General features: G+C 38.7%; 1 protein-coding gene across 4 annotated transcripts; it reads left to right on the top strand.

Annotated features, from left to right (window-relative positions):
* Positions 1-681: 681 nt before the first annotated feature.
* On the top strand, positions 682-18,898 carry LOC113515913 (PR domain zinc finger protein 5-like). 4 transcript variants are annotated; one of them, XM_052892416.1, is made up of 13 exons: positions 689-915; positions 2,799-2,921; positions 7,235-7,435; positions 7,972-8,184; positions 9,392-9,520; positions 10,511-10,599; positions 12,261-12,383; positions 13,257-13,370; positions 14,806-14,950; positions 15,567-15,625; positions 16,713-16,791; positions 17,124-17,198; positions 18,155-18,352. In XM_052892416.1, the coding sequence occupies exons 1-13, from the start codon at positions 793-795 to the stop codon at positions 18,200-18,202; spliced, it is 1,521 nt and encodes a 506-aa protein (XP_052748376.1). In that variant the 5' UTR covers positions 689-792; the 3' UTR covers positions 18,203-18,352. The 4 variants fall into 4 exon arrangements, with proteins under 4 accessions (XP_052748378.1, XP_052748375.1, XP_052748377.1 ...); XM_052892415.1 differs by lacking the exon at positions 16,713-16,791 and having other exon boundaries at positions 688-915; positions 18,155-18,898; XM_052892418.1 differs by lacking the exons at positions 2,799-2,921; positions 16,713-16,791 and having other exon boundaries at positions 682-915; positions 18,155-18,898.
* The last annotated feature ends 1,792 nt before the right edge of the window (positions 18,899-20,690 follow it).

The following is a 20,690-nucleotide window of genomic DNA, read 5'->3' as shown; positions in this document are numbered from 1 at the left end:
AAATATAATCACAGTTTTATGAAAGTAATTATGGATTATACGTTCCATTTATTCAATTCGAAATCTTTGCCTTTATGTTGTCTTCTTTTTTTTTAAATTATCGCTCCATTGGGGCCAAATCGGGGCTTTAAAATAATGTCAAATATGTTTAATGTCTGGCAAAATGAGAACTCGTCAATGTCACCTAAAATGTCACTTAATGTCAGTAGTTATAATTTGATTGATTAAAAAAAAGGAGCTCTGTCACAGTGCTGCCAGATTTGTCAATTTTTGCTTTTTAGGTTATCCCGAAGAGTGTAAACGCGACTAAAACTTGCGATTGGCGACCAGTCACGATTTACACTTTAAGGGAATATGCATAATATGATGACCAATATTACACCACACACTTATCTCGGAAAAAATGTCAGCAATTTTAGACTACAAAAAATATTTGTAGCGGAATTATGATAATTTTGGCAATTTTTATATGGCTTTAATAGAAGATAGCAGGAAGTAAAATGTATTTGGCGAAATATCTACACATTTAATAGTACACAAATTATCTTTATTTTTGCCTCTCAATATTTAATTTAATAAATTTGTATCGAGCACTAGTACATGACGTACAGTTAAGTCATTAAACGAGTTTAGGCTATAATGCAAAAAATTTTGAATACCTTAGCTACTGAAGATTCAATTTTTGGCCACTCCGGTCTATTTTATCTAGCAACACTGCACTGTCATTTGTTTATTTGATGATTTTGTTTATTATGATTCGAATCTACAAACTTTAGTATTTTGTTATTTAAAATGTCACATAACTTTAGCATTGAAAATGTGATGAAGCTATGCCGGGCTTGCCTTACCACCGGAGACAACTTACGCATAATGACTTATGAAGAAACAAATACTTACAAACTTATATTGAACGAGGTTAGTATGTTTATTTTTTTTAAATTCCATTACCGGCCGGCGTCTTCATTCACTGTAAATTTACAATATTTCTCCTTGTTTTATTGCAAGGAAAGTGACTTAAAATCCAGAAATAAGTATTTCTATGTAATACTATAATTTTTTTTTAAATTTATTAAGTCAAAATTGGATGCTGAATTAATGTAATTTTTTTTTGTCTAGTAACTGGAATAGTTGTAATAGTCTTATTATTCTGCCAAAAATTTATTATTATTATTATTTTTAGCAAATTACATATATATCTGGCGTATTATTATTATAAAAGAATTAAATACAATTTACGTTTTTTTTTATACATCTTAGAATGGCAAACAAGCTGACGGCCCACCTGATGGAAAGTGGTAACCGTCGCCTGTATACATGAGCAGTACCATGGACATAACAGAGTATACTGTTTCGCCCATGATACACCCCATGCGTTGCCATTCCTGAAGACTCAGGTGTTATTCCTCTGTAATATCCCATCCTTCAAATCGAAACACAGCCATGCAAACACAATTGCTTCACAGTTGAAACACGAATGAGACAGAGGTACCCAAGCAATTGAATTTTGTACAAAGTCTCCCTCTGGTACATACGTTCATATCTGTAGCGCCAAATATACTGTGCAAAATATTTAAACTTATAATAACAAAATGATACCATCATCTCTACACGTCATCTTATCTGTATATGTTAACAATGCACCAGTGAGAGATGATTATCTTTTTTCACCCATTAACCAGAGGGAGACTTTGTACAAAAGACGATTACTTGGGTACCTCTGTCCCATTCGTGTTTCTACCATGAAGCAGTTGTGTTTGCATGGCTGTGTTTCGGTTTGAAGGGTGGGATATCGCATGAATTTACTGGGTACAGAGGAATAACACCTGAGTCCTCAGGAATGGCAACGCATGGGGGGTATCATGGACGAAACAGTATACTCTGTTATGTCCATGGTACTGTTCGTGTATATAGGTGACGATTACCACTTTCCATCAGGTGGGCCGTCAGCTTGTTTGCCATTCTAAGTTGTAAAAAAAAAATCCATTACTGGACACTGAAGAAAGCATTACTGGTTTCCGTTTCAGGTATTGTAACAGTAAACAATCCCGACATTCAGCTAAGCAGATAATAATCTTAAACAGTGGAAAAAACAATCAAACATCCATAGATAGATAGATAATTTATTTACATTACTTACAGCACACAAATTACAATATAAACATACACATAATACACAGTAAAAGAGATAAAAGAATGAAAAAAAAAAACAAAAAGCAAAATGTATAAAACAACAATTTCCTTATAGTTTTTTCTTCATGCGTGTGCCATAGTATGAAGAAAAAAAAACAAAACAGTGATAACTAATATCACTATCAGAAACCAAGTACAAAGTTTGTGATTTATGAAAGATTTTTGCTGTAAACACTGGGTTAGAAAATTTTAAATGATATTCCTGTGAACTTAAAAACTGTCCAAAATGTGAAAAATAAAATAAAATAGATAGATAGATAGATAATTTTATTTGCATTACTTACAGCACACAAATTACAACATACATACACAAAAAGAAAAGCGAGATAACATAAATGGCAAAAAAATACATAAAACCAAATGCAACTTTCGTTTGCGAGTGTGCCATAGCAATACAAAATGGCCACAACTCAGTTTATTGCTTCGCCCTCAAAAGAGCAGAGCGCTGATATTCTGTTGATATTAATAATAAAATGTATTAAAAAGTATGGAAAAATAAAGCCTAGGATAGCATAGAATAGAAGGAACGAACTATTCTATGCTGGGACCATATGGCTAATAAAAAACTTTAATATAAATTTAAGTTAATTTCTATTTTTTAATTTCAGATGAATAGCAGTTACGAAGCAATATATACTTGTCAAAATTGTGGTTTCTTACTCGAAAAGATAACAAAGTTTGTGAAACAGTGTCAAGATGCCAGCGTCCTGTTAAAGCAGCATTCGTACCAGGTAAATGGTAATACTATAGGAGACAGTAGTCCTGTACTCTATGGAAGAATTATTTGTTTCATTGTTACCCTATTCCCTTTGTCCGCAACAGAATATCAGTGCTTTGCTCTTTTGAGGGCGAAGCAATAAACTGAGTTTTGGCCATTTTGTATTGCTATGGCACACGCACAAACGAAAATTGTATTTAGCTTTATGTATTTTTTTTTTTATCATTTATGTTATCTCGCTTTTATTTTGTGTATGTATGTTGTAATTTGTGTGCTGTAAGTAAGTAATGCAAATAAATTATCTATCTATCTATCTAATTGAGTCTCTGGTTTGGTTTGGGAAGACTATTGGTAAATCAATTATTATTATATCTCTACATTTACAGTATTAACACTTGTTAATACTTATTTGGACATACATAATTGATAAATTTTTACTTAACATGTGCTAAGACAAAATTTGCATGCCTTTAGATAAGGCGAAATGTGTAGCTCGAGTTACCATTTAAGACCTTTGTACCACATTTCGAGCAAATAACTTATTATTATTCTTATAGTAAAAAATTATAAAATATTTACTCAATAGACATATTCTTAACACTGATACATGTCTAGACAATGGTGGATCGGCGTAAACGTAGTGGGTAGGCCGTGTAAATTATTACAACGGAACGGTTACAATACTACCCTGCAAATTGGATATTAATCGCTCGGTTGTGACGCCCTCTGTGTGACACTATACTTGACTACTATATTATATTTAATATATTTATTTTAAAATAAAACTAAAACTGTTAAATATATTATGGACTATTACTGCACGAACCGGTATTTATTAATATTGTATCAAACAACACTTTACTGACTGGTGAGGAGTTAACATGTCTCCTACCATGTATAAGTGTAGGTACGTCCTCCTACCACGATGGGCAACACAGTTTGGATTACAAAGCATTTATAACCATACAATTCTCTTTGTATTTAGGTTTTTATCACACTTTTAGTTTAATTCCAAAAATTTCAACCATGACGGGGAATTCCTGGTCATTAAAGTATTAAGTAATGAACAGAGTTTCGTGCCTCCAGTCAAACTATTTATAACTGCTCCTCTCCATCCAAAGGTTGCCTGCAAGAGATCGCTCTTAGCGATAAGGTCGCCCATTGTTGTCTCACTGTGATCATTTCTTGTAATTGTTTATATTTATAATAAGTTTACTATTGTAATCTTATGGAGGAAACAATAAACAGTATCTATCTATCTATAGGAAATTAAATAAATGATAATAACAAAGCTTATTATTTAATAATGATGATGAAGATATCTCTATGACCCGTAGTTGTGATATACATATACATGATACTCGTCTGTTGATGACGAAAAGAAATAAAACAATTTTGAGGACTTACGTAATACACTACTACAAATATTGTAAATGTTACGCCATTTGGGAATATATTCATTTCAATATTCAATCAAATTCACACACACACACACGCACGCACGCACGCACGCATGCACGCACGCACGCACGCACGCACGCACTCACGCACACTTTTTTTTTTTTAACATGTATGCTACTGCTTTTAAATTTTAATTTTTTTCAATTATTGTAATTTATTAGTATTGTATGCTATATATAACAAAAATGTCTCCGTTGATGCAACTAGCTACCACTAGCTTACTAGCTACGTTTAAATTGGTCTGTTTTGGAATCCCGCAATGAGGAGGAGGGCGTTGACATTCGCGACACAGTTTTATATTTCGGCGGATACCATCGTTTTTCAATAATATTGTAACCAATGTTTTTGTTCCAAATAAATTATTATTATTTGTTTTTGTTTTTCTTTCTCTTCTTCACATGGACGAAGGTTTACTCACCGACACGGGCCTTAACCAAGTGTAGGAGAGGTTTCAGAGTAGGAAGATGTAATAGTAGACGAGGTGAGGAATTTTCTGCTAATATGGCAGATATTTAAGATAGTGGCCTTTTGTAGTAGGTATGTTTGATTAGTGTGAATATTTAGTGTCTGTAGGCTATTACTTAGAGTCTTTGGGATAATGCCGGTGGAAGATAGAACAATGGGTACAATATGTACTGTATGGGCTTGCCATTGTGTTTTCACTGCTATTGCAAGATCCTGGTACTTCGCAAGTTTATCTGAGATGGTAGTTTGGAGATTATGTGTGTTAGGGATAGCGATGTCTATGAGGTATATTGTGTTACTGTTTTTGTCATGAAGTAATCCGGTCTGTTGTAGTGTATCGTTTTGTCTGTAAGTATAGTCCTATCCCAGTAAAGCTTACACTTTTGATTGTCTAGAACAGTTTCAGGCTTGTATTTTATAGTAAGGCTGTTTTTTTCTTATAAAATCATATTTGTAAGCAAGTTGTTGGTGAATTATTGAAGCTACCTGATCATGTCTATGTTTGTAGTCCGTTTGCACAATACTCTTACAGGATCCAGTTATATGCTGAATAGTTTCTGCTGCACTATTGCAGTGTCTGCATAAGTCGGTGGTCTGGTTCGGATCTTTTATAATATGTTTTTTGTAATTACGGGTGGCTATTACCTCATCTTGTATCGCAAGCATGAACCCTTCAGTCTCGGGAAACAGTTCGCCTCTCTTTAACCATTCGTTCGACTTATCTTTGTCGACGTGTGGATGGCAAAGGTTGGATCGGTGTCTTCCGTGTAATGATTTTCCAGTCCATGTTGCGATTTTCTGTTCTAAATTAGTCAGTTGCTCGTTGGTTTGAGTTTGTCTGTCGCACAGGTTGAGTGGTGTGAGTTTTTTGTCTGTTTCTGTAACATATTTGTGGATTAATGACTGTTGAGATTTAGTGTGGAAGTATTGTCTAAGGGTAGCTATTTGTTTGTTATGTAGGTTTTGGATATCTATCACTCCTCTTCCTCCTTCGTGTCGTGGCAGAAAGAGCCTTTGGATGGATGATTTAGGGCGATGTTTCCTATATTTAGTAAGGTGCGTGTTCACGGTGCGTTGTAGGTTTTTTAGATCTGTTTGTGACCAATTTAATTATTATTATATTTTTAGCATCAGTAGTGGAAAATAATTAAAAAAAAAAAAGACGGTAACAACAAACAAATTATTTAATACTTTTTATTACAAAATTATAACAATTCTATAAAGATATTTAAATAATAAATCGAACAAATCACCAATTTTAAGTAATTGAAAAATAATAAACCGATTACAGCAAAACACGTCACACACACCGTCTGCTCTCCTCGAGAGTTGGCGAACGAAAAGGACTAATGCTACGAACTTCTTCAAAAGGGGGTAAAGAGGTTTCTTCAGGGTCGGCAACGCGCGCGTAATGTCTCTGGTATTGCAGCCGTTCATAGGCTACGGTAACCGCTTACCATCAGGTGGGCCGTATGTTTGTTTGCCACCACAGTGGTATAAAAAAAAGACTACCCGGTTTTTATAGGGTTGGCTGCCCACTCACAATACAATATAAATGGAGTGCTGATTATTGTCAGTAGATATGATAATTAGTGTATTGCTATGTGGTCCCATCATGGAACGGGCCATCCTCTCCTTCCCATGGGTGTTAAAATAGGCGATCAGGGAGTTTAATACTCGAGGGATGGGCAACAGAGTCCCTTTTAAAACATCACCAAAGCTTAACTGTCGTTGCCGACCCTTTTTTTTTAATGGATGATAATGGAATGGTAACCCCACCCGCGCTATTGGTATACACCGGCGGGACACCAGTGAAGGATGATAGGTGAGGATGAAGTAGGTCAGTTAGTCCATCGTGACGAATTCAACAAGAATTGTTCATGATGGTTTCCAGAGGGAACCACGTGGAGGGCGACCTAATAGGGCATATTGCTAGCAATGGGGCTGTCAAACTCCATTGCTAACAATCCCTTTCCCCCCATGCCGACCCGTTTGCCAAGCGTAACAACTTCGGGCAAAACTCCCCTGTTTGGGGTAGTCTGATCAGCAGTGGACAGTTAATGGCGTGGCGTGGGGGAAAGGGATTGTTAGTAATGGAGACTGGGAATCCCATTGCTAGCAATATACCCAACCAGGTCGACCTCCTCGCGGTTCCTCCTGGAAACTATCATGATTAATTCCTGATGAATTCATCATGATGGGCTAACTGGCCTGTTTTCAGTCTCACCTATCACCCTTCACTGGTGCTCCGCCAGCGTATCCCGTTAGCGCAGGCGGGGTTACCATACCATTTTCATCCAATAATAAAAAAAAAATGGCGTGGCGTGATAATAATGTTTAGTGAATTAAATGAAGAAGTAATGAAAAAAATAAGACTAAGCATTAAAGATTGGCTTTCAGGATATAAAACCAAATCTAGTGAATGACAAATCATTATATCATTTCAAATGTACACCACCAGTTTATCACTACATTGGCCCAAATTGGGACTTAAACGATGATGATTTTGACAATGATGATGTGCCGTTATCAAATTTTCTCAACGGTGATGTAAAAAAGGAAAAAGTCAGAAAAAAGAAGAGGAAAAAGTTAAAAAATGAGGTAAGTGGTTTTTTCTTTTCGAATCGCCTGCGCTATTTGTATTTTTTTTTATACAACTTAGAATGGCAAACAAGCTGACGGCCCACCTGATGGAAAGTGGTAACCGTCGCCTATAGACATGAGCAGTACCATGGACATAATAGAGTATACTGTTTCGCCCATGATACCACCCATGCGTTGCCATTCCTGAGGACACGGTTGTTATTCCTCTGTACCCAGTAAATTCACGCCATATCCCACCCTTCAGACCGAAACACAGCCATGCAAACACAACTGCTTCACGGTTGAAACACTAATGGGACAGAGGTACCCAAGCAATCGACTTTTGTACAAAGTCTCCCTCTGGTATACACTCTCTTGTATACACTGGCAGGGCACTAGTGAGATGGCGAGTATGAAATCAAGTCAATTGGCCCATTCTATGCCGGGATCACACGGCTAAAAAATTTCTGATGCTACTACTACTCGTGTGACAGTGGCGCCCTCTATTGTTAATAGTTTCTTTTTTCATCAATACGAAAATATGTCTATTTCAGGTCACAGAATTAGAGATCGAACAAGAAATTCCTATAAAGATAGAGCAAGAGTTAACCGAATCTAGTCAAGTTGCTGATCTGGACTTAAGTAGAGAGAATCCGATGCCAGTACCAGCCAAACCCAGGAGGCAGAAGGTTGTCAAAGAGGGATTTACATCTAGGATGGTCCAAGAAACAGACGAGTATGTAGTCATCAAGTTAACGAAAGAACAGGTTTGTCTTTTTCTTTCCATTAGATATTTTGTTTTCATTTTTTTTTTTATGCAACTTAGAATGACAAACAAGCTGACGGCCCACCTGATGGAAAGTGGTAACCGTCGCCTATAGACATGAGCAGTACCATGGACGTAGCAGACTATACTGTTTCACCCATGATACCCCCCATGCGTTGCCATTCCTGAGGACTCAGGTGTTATTTCTCTGTACCCAGTAAATTCACGCCATATCCCACCCTTCAAACCGAAACACAGTCATGCAAACACAACTGCTTCACGGTTGGAACACAAATGGGACAGAGGTACCCAAGCAATCGACTTTTGTACAAAGTCTCCCTCTGGTTTCATGGGTGAACATGGAATGATAACCCCCCCCACCCTGACCGCAGTTATTGCTAGCAATATACACTGTTGTCTTCACGTGATTCCCCCTGGAAACCATCGTGCTCAACTCCATGTGTATTCATCACGATGGGCTAACTGACCTGCTTTTTCGTTTTCACCTATCATCCCTCGCTGGTGCCCCGTCAGCGTATACCGATAGCGCAGGCGGGGTTACTATTCTATCTTCACCCATTAAAATAAAGAAGACCTATCATGACCAATTCATAAATCATTAAGCACAATGGTTTCCAGAGGAAGAGGCAGGCGGGATTACCCCGTATGTCCATCCATCCTGTATTTTCGATCCTGTATATACATCCTTTATATCTATCCTGTATATTTTACACTGCATATCCACTCTGCATATCACCCTGTTAGCCTTTTGGCCCCGGCATAGAATGGGCCACCCCTTCCTTACCCGTGGGTGTCGTAAGAGGCGACTAAAGGAACTTAATGGCCGGAAATGGGCGGAAACATCCCAATTGAAACATCACCAAAGCTTGATTGCTGGTGCAAATATGCTTGCCAAGTGTGGCAACTTTTTTTTATATAACTTAGAATGACAAACAAGCTGACGGCCCACCTGATGGAAAGTGGTAACCGTCGCCTATAGACACGAGCAGTACCGTGGACATAACGGAGTATACTGTTTCGCCCATGATACCCCCCATGCGTTGCCATTCCTGAGGACTCGCGTGTAGTAATTGCTAGCAAAACTGGCAACTACTGGCAAAACTCCCCCTATGGGGGCAGCCTATGTTCAGCAGTGCACAGTTAATGGCTGATATGGTGGTATCACCCTGTGTATTGGTTCTCCACAGGTGTTACAAGAGATGCAGGAGAGATCCAAAACGGTGGAGTACCAGAGGACGTTGTTCAAGTGCGAGAAATGTGTCAAGGGGTTCAATTTCGAGGATGTACTGAGGAGTCACATGGTGAAGCACTCACAGGTTTGTATATGGCCTATACTGCTGTAATGAAATTTGCCTGACGACAGCATAGAATAGGCCACCCCTTCCTTTCCCGTGGATGTCGTAAGAGGCGACTAAGGGAGCTTATTGGTCGAGGGCTGGTCAACAGTGTCCCTGTTAAAACATAGCCAAAGCCTAACTGCGGTTGCCAATGCACCTGCCAAACAGCTTACTGGCACAATCCTCCAAGGAAGAGGGAAAGGGAAAGTAATGGGGTCTACCAGCCCTGTTACTAGCAACATACGCGTGGGCGGGGTTACCATTCTATTTTCACCTATTAAAAAAATACCCCTTATACAGGGGGAAGGGATTGTTAGTAATGGGGAGATTAGTCCCCATTGCTATCAATATATTAGTATATTAATTATCAGGTCAACCACGCGATTGCCCCTGGAAACCATCGTGATTAATTCTTTTTGAATTTGTCACGATGGGCTAACAGACCTGTTTTTACCCTCACTGGTGCCTCGCCAGCATATAGCGACAGTGCAGACTGGGTTACCATACCATTTTAATCCAAAAAAAATCCCTTAAGGAGGAAGGAATTCACTGACATATCCCACCCTTCAAATCGAAACACAGCCATGCAAACACAACTGCTTCACGGTTAAAACACGAATGGGACAGAGGTGCACAAGCAAACGACTTTGTACAAAGTCTCTCCCCGTCCTCTGGTAATATGGTACAACATTCTGGACCCAGCAGTACAATCATAAAAGATAACGATACAAAAGAGCATGTAAACAAGTTTTTTTGATTAAATATTATTTCTATTCTATTCTGTTTTTTTTTTTTTTAAAGACCCTTGATTTTTAAAAATAATCTCTTCATAAATAAGTCAGACCCTTTAATGTTGATATTTCTGGCAAGCAGCTACACTTTTGGGAATGGCTTTTCTTAACTAATTTTTTTCCGCTTTAAGAAGAGGAAAAAAATAGTTGTTTTTAAGTAATCTTTTTTGTTCAACAGGAAAACGGTACATTTTTGTGCGAGATATGCACACAGTACTGTCCCAGCGTGGTGTCGCTGCGCGGACACATGAAGTCGCATACTACAAGGTATCTACTTTTTCTCAAACATGCTTACAAATGTGAGCATTATTTTGACAATCTTCTTCGTGATAAATCAAAATTGCCGTACTGGCCAGATGCATGCGGGCAGCGGCCGGCAAAAGTTGTATGAAAATCCATATCTGTCGTGTTTTGAAGCCAGATAAATTACTATGTAAACTCATATCTGTCCTGTAATTTAAAAATGGAATGACCTTTTACTTCGAAATTTGGCTACCAAGGAGGTAACTAATACAAGGTTTTATTTAAATTTCGAACTAGCTTGCAAATAGAAAGCTGTTTATTGAAAAAAAAAAACGAAAGAACATTATGGCGCGTGTAAAATTATTATTGTTCGTTATTCGTCATTGAACTTAAAAAGTAAAATAGTGTTTTTGATTTCCGCGCATTGTTTGAGAAAAGTACTATACAAGCCTTGGCCACAACTAGGTATTGATGGACTCACGTATGTGTGCCTCGGCTACGCCTCGGCCCACTTTTGGACGTTCGTTCATCAATGCCTCATTTGCTGGCCGCTGCAGTAATGTACTATATTTATTTATTCATTAGTAAATATATGTGTACATGGCGGACTTAATGCTAAAAGCATTCTCTCCCAGTCAACCGTAGGGAAGTGGCAGAATACTCGAATGCGGTACTAGTAATTACTGTTAATACATACATATTAAAATTACATATATAAACAAATAAATATATATGAATAACAAATATACTTTATATAGATACTCTCTATTGTTTCCTCCATAAGATTACAATAGTAAACTTATTATAGATACAAACAATTACAAGAAATAATCACAGTGAGACAACAATGGGCGACCTTATCGCTAAGAGCGATCTCTTGCAGGCAACCTTTGGATTGAGAGGAGTAGTTATAAACAGTTTGGTGGGAGGCACAATGAAAAATTTTGTTAATTTTAAATACATATAGAGATGTAATACATGTATTAATGTAAATATATAAATATATATCCTTATTTTCTTTTTAATATATATTAGGTTTTGTTTTTTTATGCAACTTAAAATGGCAAACAAGCTGACGGCCCACTTGATGGAAAGTACTAATCGTCGCCTATAGACATGAGCAGTACCATGGACATAACAGAGTATACTGTTTCGCCCATGATACTCTCCATGCCTTGCCATTTCCGAATTCTCAGGTGTTATTCCTCTGTACCCTGTAAATTCACGCCATATCCCACCCTTTAAACCGAAACACAGCCATGCAAACACAACTGCTTCACGGTTGAAACACGAATGGGACAGAGGTGGCCGAGCAAACGATTTTTTTTATAAACGGACGACGTTTTTATAAACCAGAGGGAGATTTTGTACAAAAGTCGATTGCTTGCATACTTTTGTCCCATTCGTGTTTCAACCGTGAAGCAGTTGTGTTTGCATGGCTGTGTTTCGGTTTGAAGGGTGCGATATGGGAATGAATTTACAGGGTACAGAGTAATAACACCTGAGAGTTCGGAAATGGCAACGCATGGAGAGTATCATGGGCGAAACAGTATACTCTGTTATGTCCATGGTACTGCTCATGTGTATAGGCGACGGTTACCACCTTCCATCAGGTGGGCCGTCAGCTTGTTTGCCATTCTAAGTTGTATAAAAAAAAAAGTGACCGTCCACGGTGGTGGCGGCAGGTACGCGTGCAAGGTGTGCGCGCTGCGGCGCGGCTCGCGGCAGCACGTGCTCGAGCACCACGCGCTCGCGCACGCCGCACGCGCCGCGCTCTACGCCTGCCGCCGCTGCGCCTACACCACGCAGTACGACACCGCTCTCAGCTTCAGCGACACAGCACGACATCACATAACGGACAGGCTGACGACAAGGACACGGCTATAGGATACTTTTTATACTGGCTCGCGGACCAAGTCGCGGGTAGAAGCTAGTTTTGTATAAACCGAACGGGTTTTGCAAATTACTTGCACACGGATACTTGTTTACGATACTTAGAAGGGTAAACAAGCTCACGTTCGCTTATTTATTTTAATCATAAATCATCATTGTGATAAACAGTAGGCTATATCTATAAGTGACAACTCTACTCTGTACTCAGTAAATTCACTGCCATATCCCACCCTTCAAACCGAAACACAGCCATGCAAACACAACTGCTCCACGGTAGAAACATGAATGGAACAGAGGTACTCAAGCAAACGACTCTTGTACAAAGTCTCCCTCTGGGTTGGCGACCGCATTTGACTTTGGTGGTGTTTTTTAGAGGGACATTGCTTTTTTTTATACAACTCAGAATGGCAAACAAGCTGACGGTCCACCTAATGGAAAGTGGTAACCGTCGCCTAAAGACATGAGCAGTACCGTGGACATAACAGAGTATACTGTTTCGCCCATGCCCATGCGTTGCCATTCCTGAGGACTCAGATGTTATTCCTCTGTACCCTGTAAATTCACGCCATATCCCACCGTTCAAACCGATACACAGCCATGCAAACACAACTGCTCCACGGTAGAAACATGAATGGAACAGAGGTGCACAAGCAAACGACTTTTGTACAAAGTTTCCCTCTGGTAAAAATTGCTACCCATTCCTTAACAATTATATTTCTCTAGTCGCATCTTATGACAGGCAAACCTTAATAGATTCTAAAGAGAGTGTAACTCTATGTGCATGTCAGTAAACGCACCGTGATGCAGCGCCACGCGCGCTCCCACGGCCCTCGCGAGAAACTGTCCTGTCCGCGCTGCGGGAAGCTGTTCCTTAACGTCGAGACGCTGCGAGTCCATACCACGTGAGTGATTCCACATGTAGTCATACTACATGTACATATATACAATGCAGCGACTCGTATGCCACGGCTGTTGAGACTCTGCGGGTCCATACCACGTGAGTGATCCCACATGTAGTCATATTACATGTACATATATACAATGCAGCGGCTCGTATGCCACGGCTGTTGAGACTCTGCGGGTCCATACCACGTAAGTGATCCCACATGTAGTCATACTACATGTATATATCCCATAGGTACTATCTGAAGGGTACAGTCAAGGAATAGGGAATGCCTTAATAATTCAAATATATAAATAAAGCAATTTAATTTATGTGGACATGTTGATTTTGGTAAAAAATGTCCCGGGTTCGATTCCCAAACCATCTTACGAAATGAACAATTCAGAATTGGCTCATGTCTGGCTGTTCTGAAGGGGCCAACACGCGTCGCAAAACGTGTGTGAATAAAATGGCCGTCGGAGTTTGATGGCTAAAATGGAAGGTTGTAGAACTTCTGGTAGTAATAGTGGCGGTCGATCTTCGAGTGTTGGCAGTTGCACACATACGAAAAAAATCTAAAAAAATAACCAGTGATATGTAATTCTGCAAGATAAAATCTAGTTCAGTAAAATTATTTGTCTGTCCGCCCGTCACGAGGTCGTGGCGGTCACTAGTAAAACATACAAACATTTAACCTTAGAAGGGCCTTCTTCCAAGAATGTCATTTGAAGTCTATCGTACGATTCGTCCGGTTTCAGGCGACATTTAAAATCGTAAAAATCACAGCGCGAAAATGTTCTCGACGCAAATCCATTTTCCAATGAGACGCGGTAATTTTAATTAGCTCGCAAAAAATGTGGCGGGAAATTTTGAATTTAGAACGTACCTATTTTTACTTATAAGTAATCATATTTTTAAATAAATTATAACCGGCCAGTCTCACGTACATAAAAACTTTTTCTCGCAATACTTTCTGAGTGACCTGGTATTACTTATGTAAAGATATATATATATATATAAATGACATGATGTACTATAGACTTTTAATATGTAAGGACAATTTAAATGCCATAATTGAATTTTAATTTTGTTTCCCGCTTTTTTTTTCGTAAAATGTAAAATATTTGCTTGCCTATATCTCTTAAGGCAGGTGTCAAAATAGTAGCAAGTTGGCGTTTGTAATAATTTTAAACTGTTTAATGCAAATAAACTAATTTCATTTCATTTTATTTCATTTCATTTATTTCATTTCATTTATTTCATTTAATTTATTTCATTTTATTTATTTCATTTAATTTATTTCATTTAATTTATTTCATTTAATTTATTTCATTTAATTTATTTCATTTAATTTATTTCATTTAATTTATTTCATTTAATTTATTTCATTTTATTTATTTCATTTAATTTAATTTATTTAATTTAATTAATTTCATTTCATAATTCATGAACAGGCGTCACGACAAATCGAAACGGCTGCAATGCGAGCACTGCAACAGGATGTTCATATATCCGTCGATGCTGCACCAGCATATACAGGCTGTTCACGTGCGGAAGGACTACTACTGTGTGGAATGCGATATCAAATTTAAATCCAGGGTGAGTGTTTATATATTTTTTTTTTTTTTATACGGAACATATAAATAGATTTTCGATCACCGACTTCAATTGTGGCAACACCAGTTATATTGATTTAAAAACTAAACTACTGAATCTATTTTATTATTATTGTACTATAATAATTATCATTTTCATTGTTTATTTATTTAAACTTCACTGCACAATTATATAAGTGAGTGTACATCTGGCGGACTTCACGCCTAATGGCGTTCTCTACCAGTCAACCATGAGACAAGAAGAAAATTAATTAGGAAAAAAGAAAATAAAGCGGAAAAATATCTACGACTGAAGCAAAAAGTACCAATAAAAGGCAAAAGATAGGAATAGAGAGAAAAAAGAAAGAGGTTTAAAAATGTATTGTATTATAAATTTTTTTATTGATTGTATTTCGACTAAACAGGCGACGTGCTGAAGAAGGGCCAAATTAAAAGTGCCCGTAACCGGCGAGCGTGTATGAAAAGATTGATAAATGTGGAGGAAGCGAAAGAGGTCTGTTTGAATCGAAGTTTTTTGCGTAACAATGTTTCTGCCTACACTAATGCGAGTTAGGCGTGATAAATATGTGTTTAATTTACAAGTTTTTTTTTTTTTTCAGGATAATTTAAGGCTACACTTCAAGAAAGCGAAAAGACATCGAGATGCGTCCTCTTACCAGTGAGTATGGCCAATTATTACTTTTTTTATACAGCTTAGAATGGCAAACAAGCTGACGGCCCACTTGATGGAAAGTGGTAACCGTCGCCTATAGACATGAGCAGTACCATGGATATAACAGAGTGTACTGTTTCATTTTTTATTTTATTTTTCCTTCTTTATATAGTTTTCTTGTTCATCTATAATAACCTTCAGTTTTGGCTGTTAGAGAAAGCTTAATAAAATAATATAAAACACGAAAAATATATCGGTCTTCAAGTTTTATTAATAAACAAGACATAAATAAATAAATTACAATAGACTGTCAGTAATCAAAAAAGAATATTTTTACCATTGAGGTATTTTATATCTATTCTAACACTGGCAACAATATAATAATAGAGGCAACACTGTAATGGTAATATTGTAATAATTTCAAAATGGCCTCCGTCACAAGATGGCGGATGGTGTATAGTTTGTTAACCTCGTTAATATAGGTATCAAATGAAAGGGCTTGAAGAGTATTTAACTATAAAATAAATGACATCTTTAAAAGGGGCTGCCACCACAACATGGCGGATTATGTAATAATAATAATAAATGTTGTATTTTCAGGTATATACCCATAGTTTACTAGAGGGAGACTTTGTACAAAAGTCAATTGCTTGGCCACCTATGTCCCATTCGTGTTTCAACCGTGAAGCAGTTGTGTTTGCATGGCTGTGTTTCGGTTTGAAGGGTGGGATATGGTGTGAATTTACAGGGTACAGAGGAATAACACCTGAGTCCTCAGGAATGGCAACGCATGGGGGGTATTATGGGCGAAACAGTATACTCTGTTATGTGCATGGTACTGCTCATGTGTATAGGCGACGGTTACCACTTATCATCAGGTGGGCGGTCAGCTTGTTTGCCATTCTAAGTTGTATAAAAAAAAAGTTTACAATGACTGTCATTGCCATGATAATTTAATTATAAATTTTACATTATTTTATTATAATATTATTTTATATTACAATAAAAGCTTCTTTAAAATTTATTAAACAATCTGATAGCAACAATATCTTAAATAAGCTTTTATAATGTTTGGTGTACGTGTGTCGCACAGACAGGAGTGCGGCTCGTGTCCGCGGCGGACGCGCGGGCCCGCGGCGGCCGGCGGCGGACACCGCGGCGGCCGGCCGGCGGTCAGTACGCTAACAGAAACGTAATAGAATCGATCTCAGCAAACACTAGCACTAGCTAGCACGTGCGCTGTCTTCACACTCCACGCACAACCACTCTCTGGCACCAACTCCCAGCGGCAGTGTTACCGAACCGATACGACATCGTGACCTTCATGAAAGGAACATATTATAATAGGGTTTAATAACATTTCGTTGTTTCTATTGATAGGTAGGTAGGTAAAATAGTTGTTATTTGTAAAGAGAGCGGAAACCCCCCCCCCCGTGGTCACTACACGCACCGATTGGTAGGGCTTGTCACACTAATTCGTAAGGATTTAATATATCGTTTTCAGGACGCGCGCTTGGACTCGCCAGACACACACGCAGCCACGTATACATGCACCGCCGCGCGGACACACTCGTCTCAGGTAGGTACTAATTAACACTAATAGCCCTTGGCGATGGGCTGGTCACATGGCTCGAAGAACCGACAAGCGATGGGTAAACGCAGTGTAGGACGACCCCCCACTAGATGGAGTGACGATCTGAAATGTGTTGCAGGTAGTCGGTGGACGCAGGTGGCTCAGGACCGTTCTTTATGGCAGTCTGTGTGCTTTTGATTTGTAAATAATGATGAAAATCTCTGCTGGAGACTCATTTTTTTTTTTTTTAACATCCAAATAAAAACTTAAATTCTGCTCCGCAGTTACACAGCACGATCCAATAATAAATGCGACTGCAACAAAGCTATTAGGTTGCAACTATCAGTGAAAAATTTAAACATAAAAATAAACATAAAGAAAGTCACATAAAAAACCAAAACAAAATTATTTAAGAGATTTCTGAATATTACATTATTTCGGGGATAATAACTGGGGGCCGTTTTGGTATGGTGTTTAAAGAAATATTGTTTCTATAAAAAGGCACAGTGAAAGTCCGTTTAAGACGAATTCGGCCATTCGTATTAATATTTACGTACGTACGTTTAGCTACGTTTGCCATCCGCAGTTAGGCTTCGAAATTTTTTACGAGGGACTCTACAGCCCATCCCTCGCCCTCCCTTAGTGGCCTCTTACGATACCCACGGGAAAGGAGGGGTTGGCCTATTTTTTTTTTTGATGGATCACAATGGAACGGCAACCCCGCCTGCGCTATCGGCATACGCTGACGGGGGACCAGTGAGGAATGACAGGTGAGAATGAAGCACGCCAGTTAGCCTACCGTGATGTGAATCTAACGAGTAAATCAATCACGATTGTTTTCAACGAGGAAGTCGACCTTCTGGAACTGATAATCCGCATTACTAACAATTCCTTGTCCCCCCGGGGGTGGCCTATTCTATGCCGGGACCATACGGAATTTTTATTTGTTTATTTTGTTACAGAAAGACGACAACTATACTGTTCCAAACAGACAGGACACCGAGGAATAATTACATAACAGAACAAACAGCAGAGCTTGTACCTTTCGCAGTTTGGACGCCGAACGGCCAACACTGGGCTTCAAGCAGCGATCCAGTAATTTGCCTGAAGATGCCTCGTTTACTGGTGCAACACGTGTCGCAAAACGTTTTTATTTTTTATACAACTTAGAATGGCAAACAAGCTGACGGCCCACCTGATGGTAAGTGGTAACCGTCGCCTATACACATGAGTAGAGGGCCTACCATGAAGTATTTTCCGAAATTTCGGGAACGAACGAAACAGAAATTTTATGTTAAAATTACATAATACATGCTGTTTAAAATTATTAAGAATGTTAGAATATCGTTCCTTTGGACTATTAGGATAGGATTTATGATGAACGAAATGTTAAGCTCCATTTACTGGCACGATTTTGATACGAATAAAAACACGAAATTGAGCCCGAAATTTCGAAATTTAATTTTATGGTAGACCACCAGTACCATGGACATAACAGAGTATACTGTTTCGCCCATAATACCCCCCATGCGTTGCCATTCCTGAGGACACAGGTGTTATTCCTCTGTACCCAGTAAATTCACGCCATATCCCACCCTTCAAACCGAAACAGCCATGCAAACAACTGCTTCACGGTTGAAACACGAATGGAACAGAGGTACCCGAGCAATCGACTTTTGTACAGTCTCCCTCTGGACAAAATGACAGTCGACGATTGACGTTTAATATGAAAGATTGTGGAACGTCTAGTGGTAATAGTGTTGGTCGATCTACAAGTGTTGCCAGTATACATACTAATGGTAGCGGAATTAAAAGAAATAATTTTAATCAAATAATCAATAATATGGACTTACGCATGGTAACACTTAGTTCAGTAAAAAATATATTTACTTGTACAGTTGTACCTCGATATAGGAGTGCCCTAATATACAAGTGTATTGAGACATCAGCCGCCCGAGCGAGCGATATTTTGCCTCGAGATGAGAACAAGACTTGAGATGCGAGGGATAGCATACTACACCGCTACACACGACCCCCCCCCCCCCCCAACATGCGGAGTGGATGTTGGTGTCTAACAGTTTCTCCCACCTCAGGCTAACGCTTAACAAAAACAACTAAAGTGGTTTTTTGGGAGTACCGATTAATGGGATTTCAATGGGGAAAATTGCTGAGATACGAACAAGGTTACGGAACGAACTAAACTCGCATGTCGAGACGCCACTGTAAATAATTAGAATGAAACAGTAGTATATATTCATGCGTGTCAGTAATCGATCGTGATCGACCAAAAACAAAAAAAAAAAACTTCATCACGTTGTTTTTAATATTTTTTTTTTAATACAAAATAGACTATAATTATAATGTGAACAATAATTTATGTTTTTTTTTAACATTAACAATTTATAATATCAATATTTCATTAAAATTTATTTATTTATTTATTTATTACATCCACTGCAAAAATATGCAAACTACATAGTTTTTAACAAAGCTCTCTTATCTAGTAGTTCTGAAGTATCACTTTCATCACCATACCAGCAGTTGACTGCTAAACATGAGCCTCCCTCTATTGGAGGGTTTTGCCAATAGTTGCCACGCTTGGCATAAGAGTTAGCAACCGCAGTTTTTTGTTTGGTGGATGAAAATGGAATGGTAACCCGCCTGCGCTAATGGAATACGCTGGCGGAGCACCAGTGAAGGGTGATAGATGAGAATGAAAACAGGCCAGTTAGCCCATCATGATGAATTCATCAGTAATTAACCATGATAGTTTCCAGGGGGAACAGCGAGGAGGTCGACCTAATAGGGCATATTGCTAGCAACGAGGCTATCAAACTCCATTGCTAACAATCCCTTTCCCCCAAATACTAAGATGCATAGTTGAGTATATTGCTAGCAATGGGATTTTTAGTTTCCATTACTAACAATCCCTTTCCCCCTGGCAACCGCAGTTAGGCTTTTACAGATGTTTTAAGAAGGACGCTGCTGCCCATCCCTTGATCATTAAGTTCCCTCAGTCACCTTCCTCGACTACCAAGGGAAAGGAAGGGGTGGCCCATTCTATGCCGGGAACATACGGTAGGCATGAGTAATATGGATACTGATTCAATATTTATATATTGAATTCCTCTGGGCATTAATAGCGGTGAAAAGGTCATCACCCATTTCGATATCACCCATATCGGTCGGATATCTATTTTCGAATAGCCACAGACAGCCCTCTATGTCGAGGCTGTTTCGACGCCGAACAAACGGCTGCTCACGTAATCCTGGAATGTGAGGCTGTGGCGCATCAACGTTTAGAAATCCTCGGAACGGTGAGGTCGCTCCGTGAGGCCTGTGAAGATCCCAGGAAGCTTCTGCGCTTCTGGGCGGAGCTAGGTTGGCTGCACTAGCCACGACTCAAACGCACAACGGCCCAAATGAGAGGCTAAGCGCGGAAAATAGTCTTTTTCACATTCTATTTTCGAATATGTTAAAAGTCTGTTATCCGATATT

This window comes from Galleria mellonella, unplaced genomic scaffold, assembly GCF_026898425.1.
Source record: "Galleria mellonella isolate WM207_F2 unplaced genomic scaffold, CSIRO_AGI_GalMel_v1 utg158, whole genome shotgun sequence".
Classification (NCBI taxonomy): Eukaryota; Metazoa; Arthropoda; class Insecta; order Lepidoptera; family Pyralidae; genus Galleria; species Galleria mellonella.
This window is presented reverse-complemented; position numbering and strand designations above follow the sequence as displayed.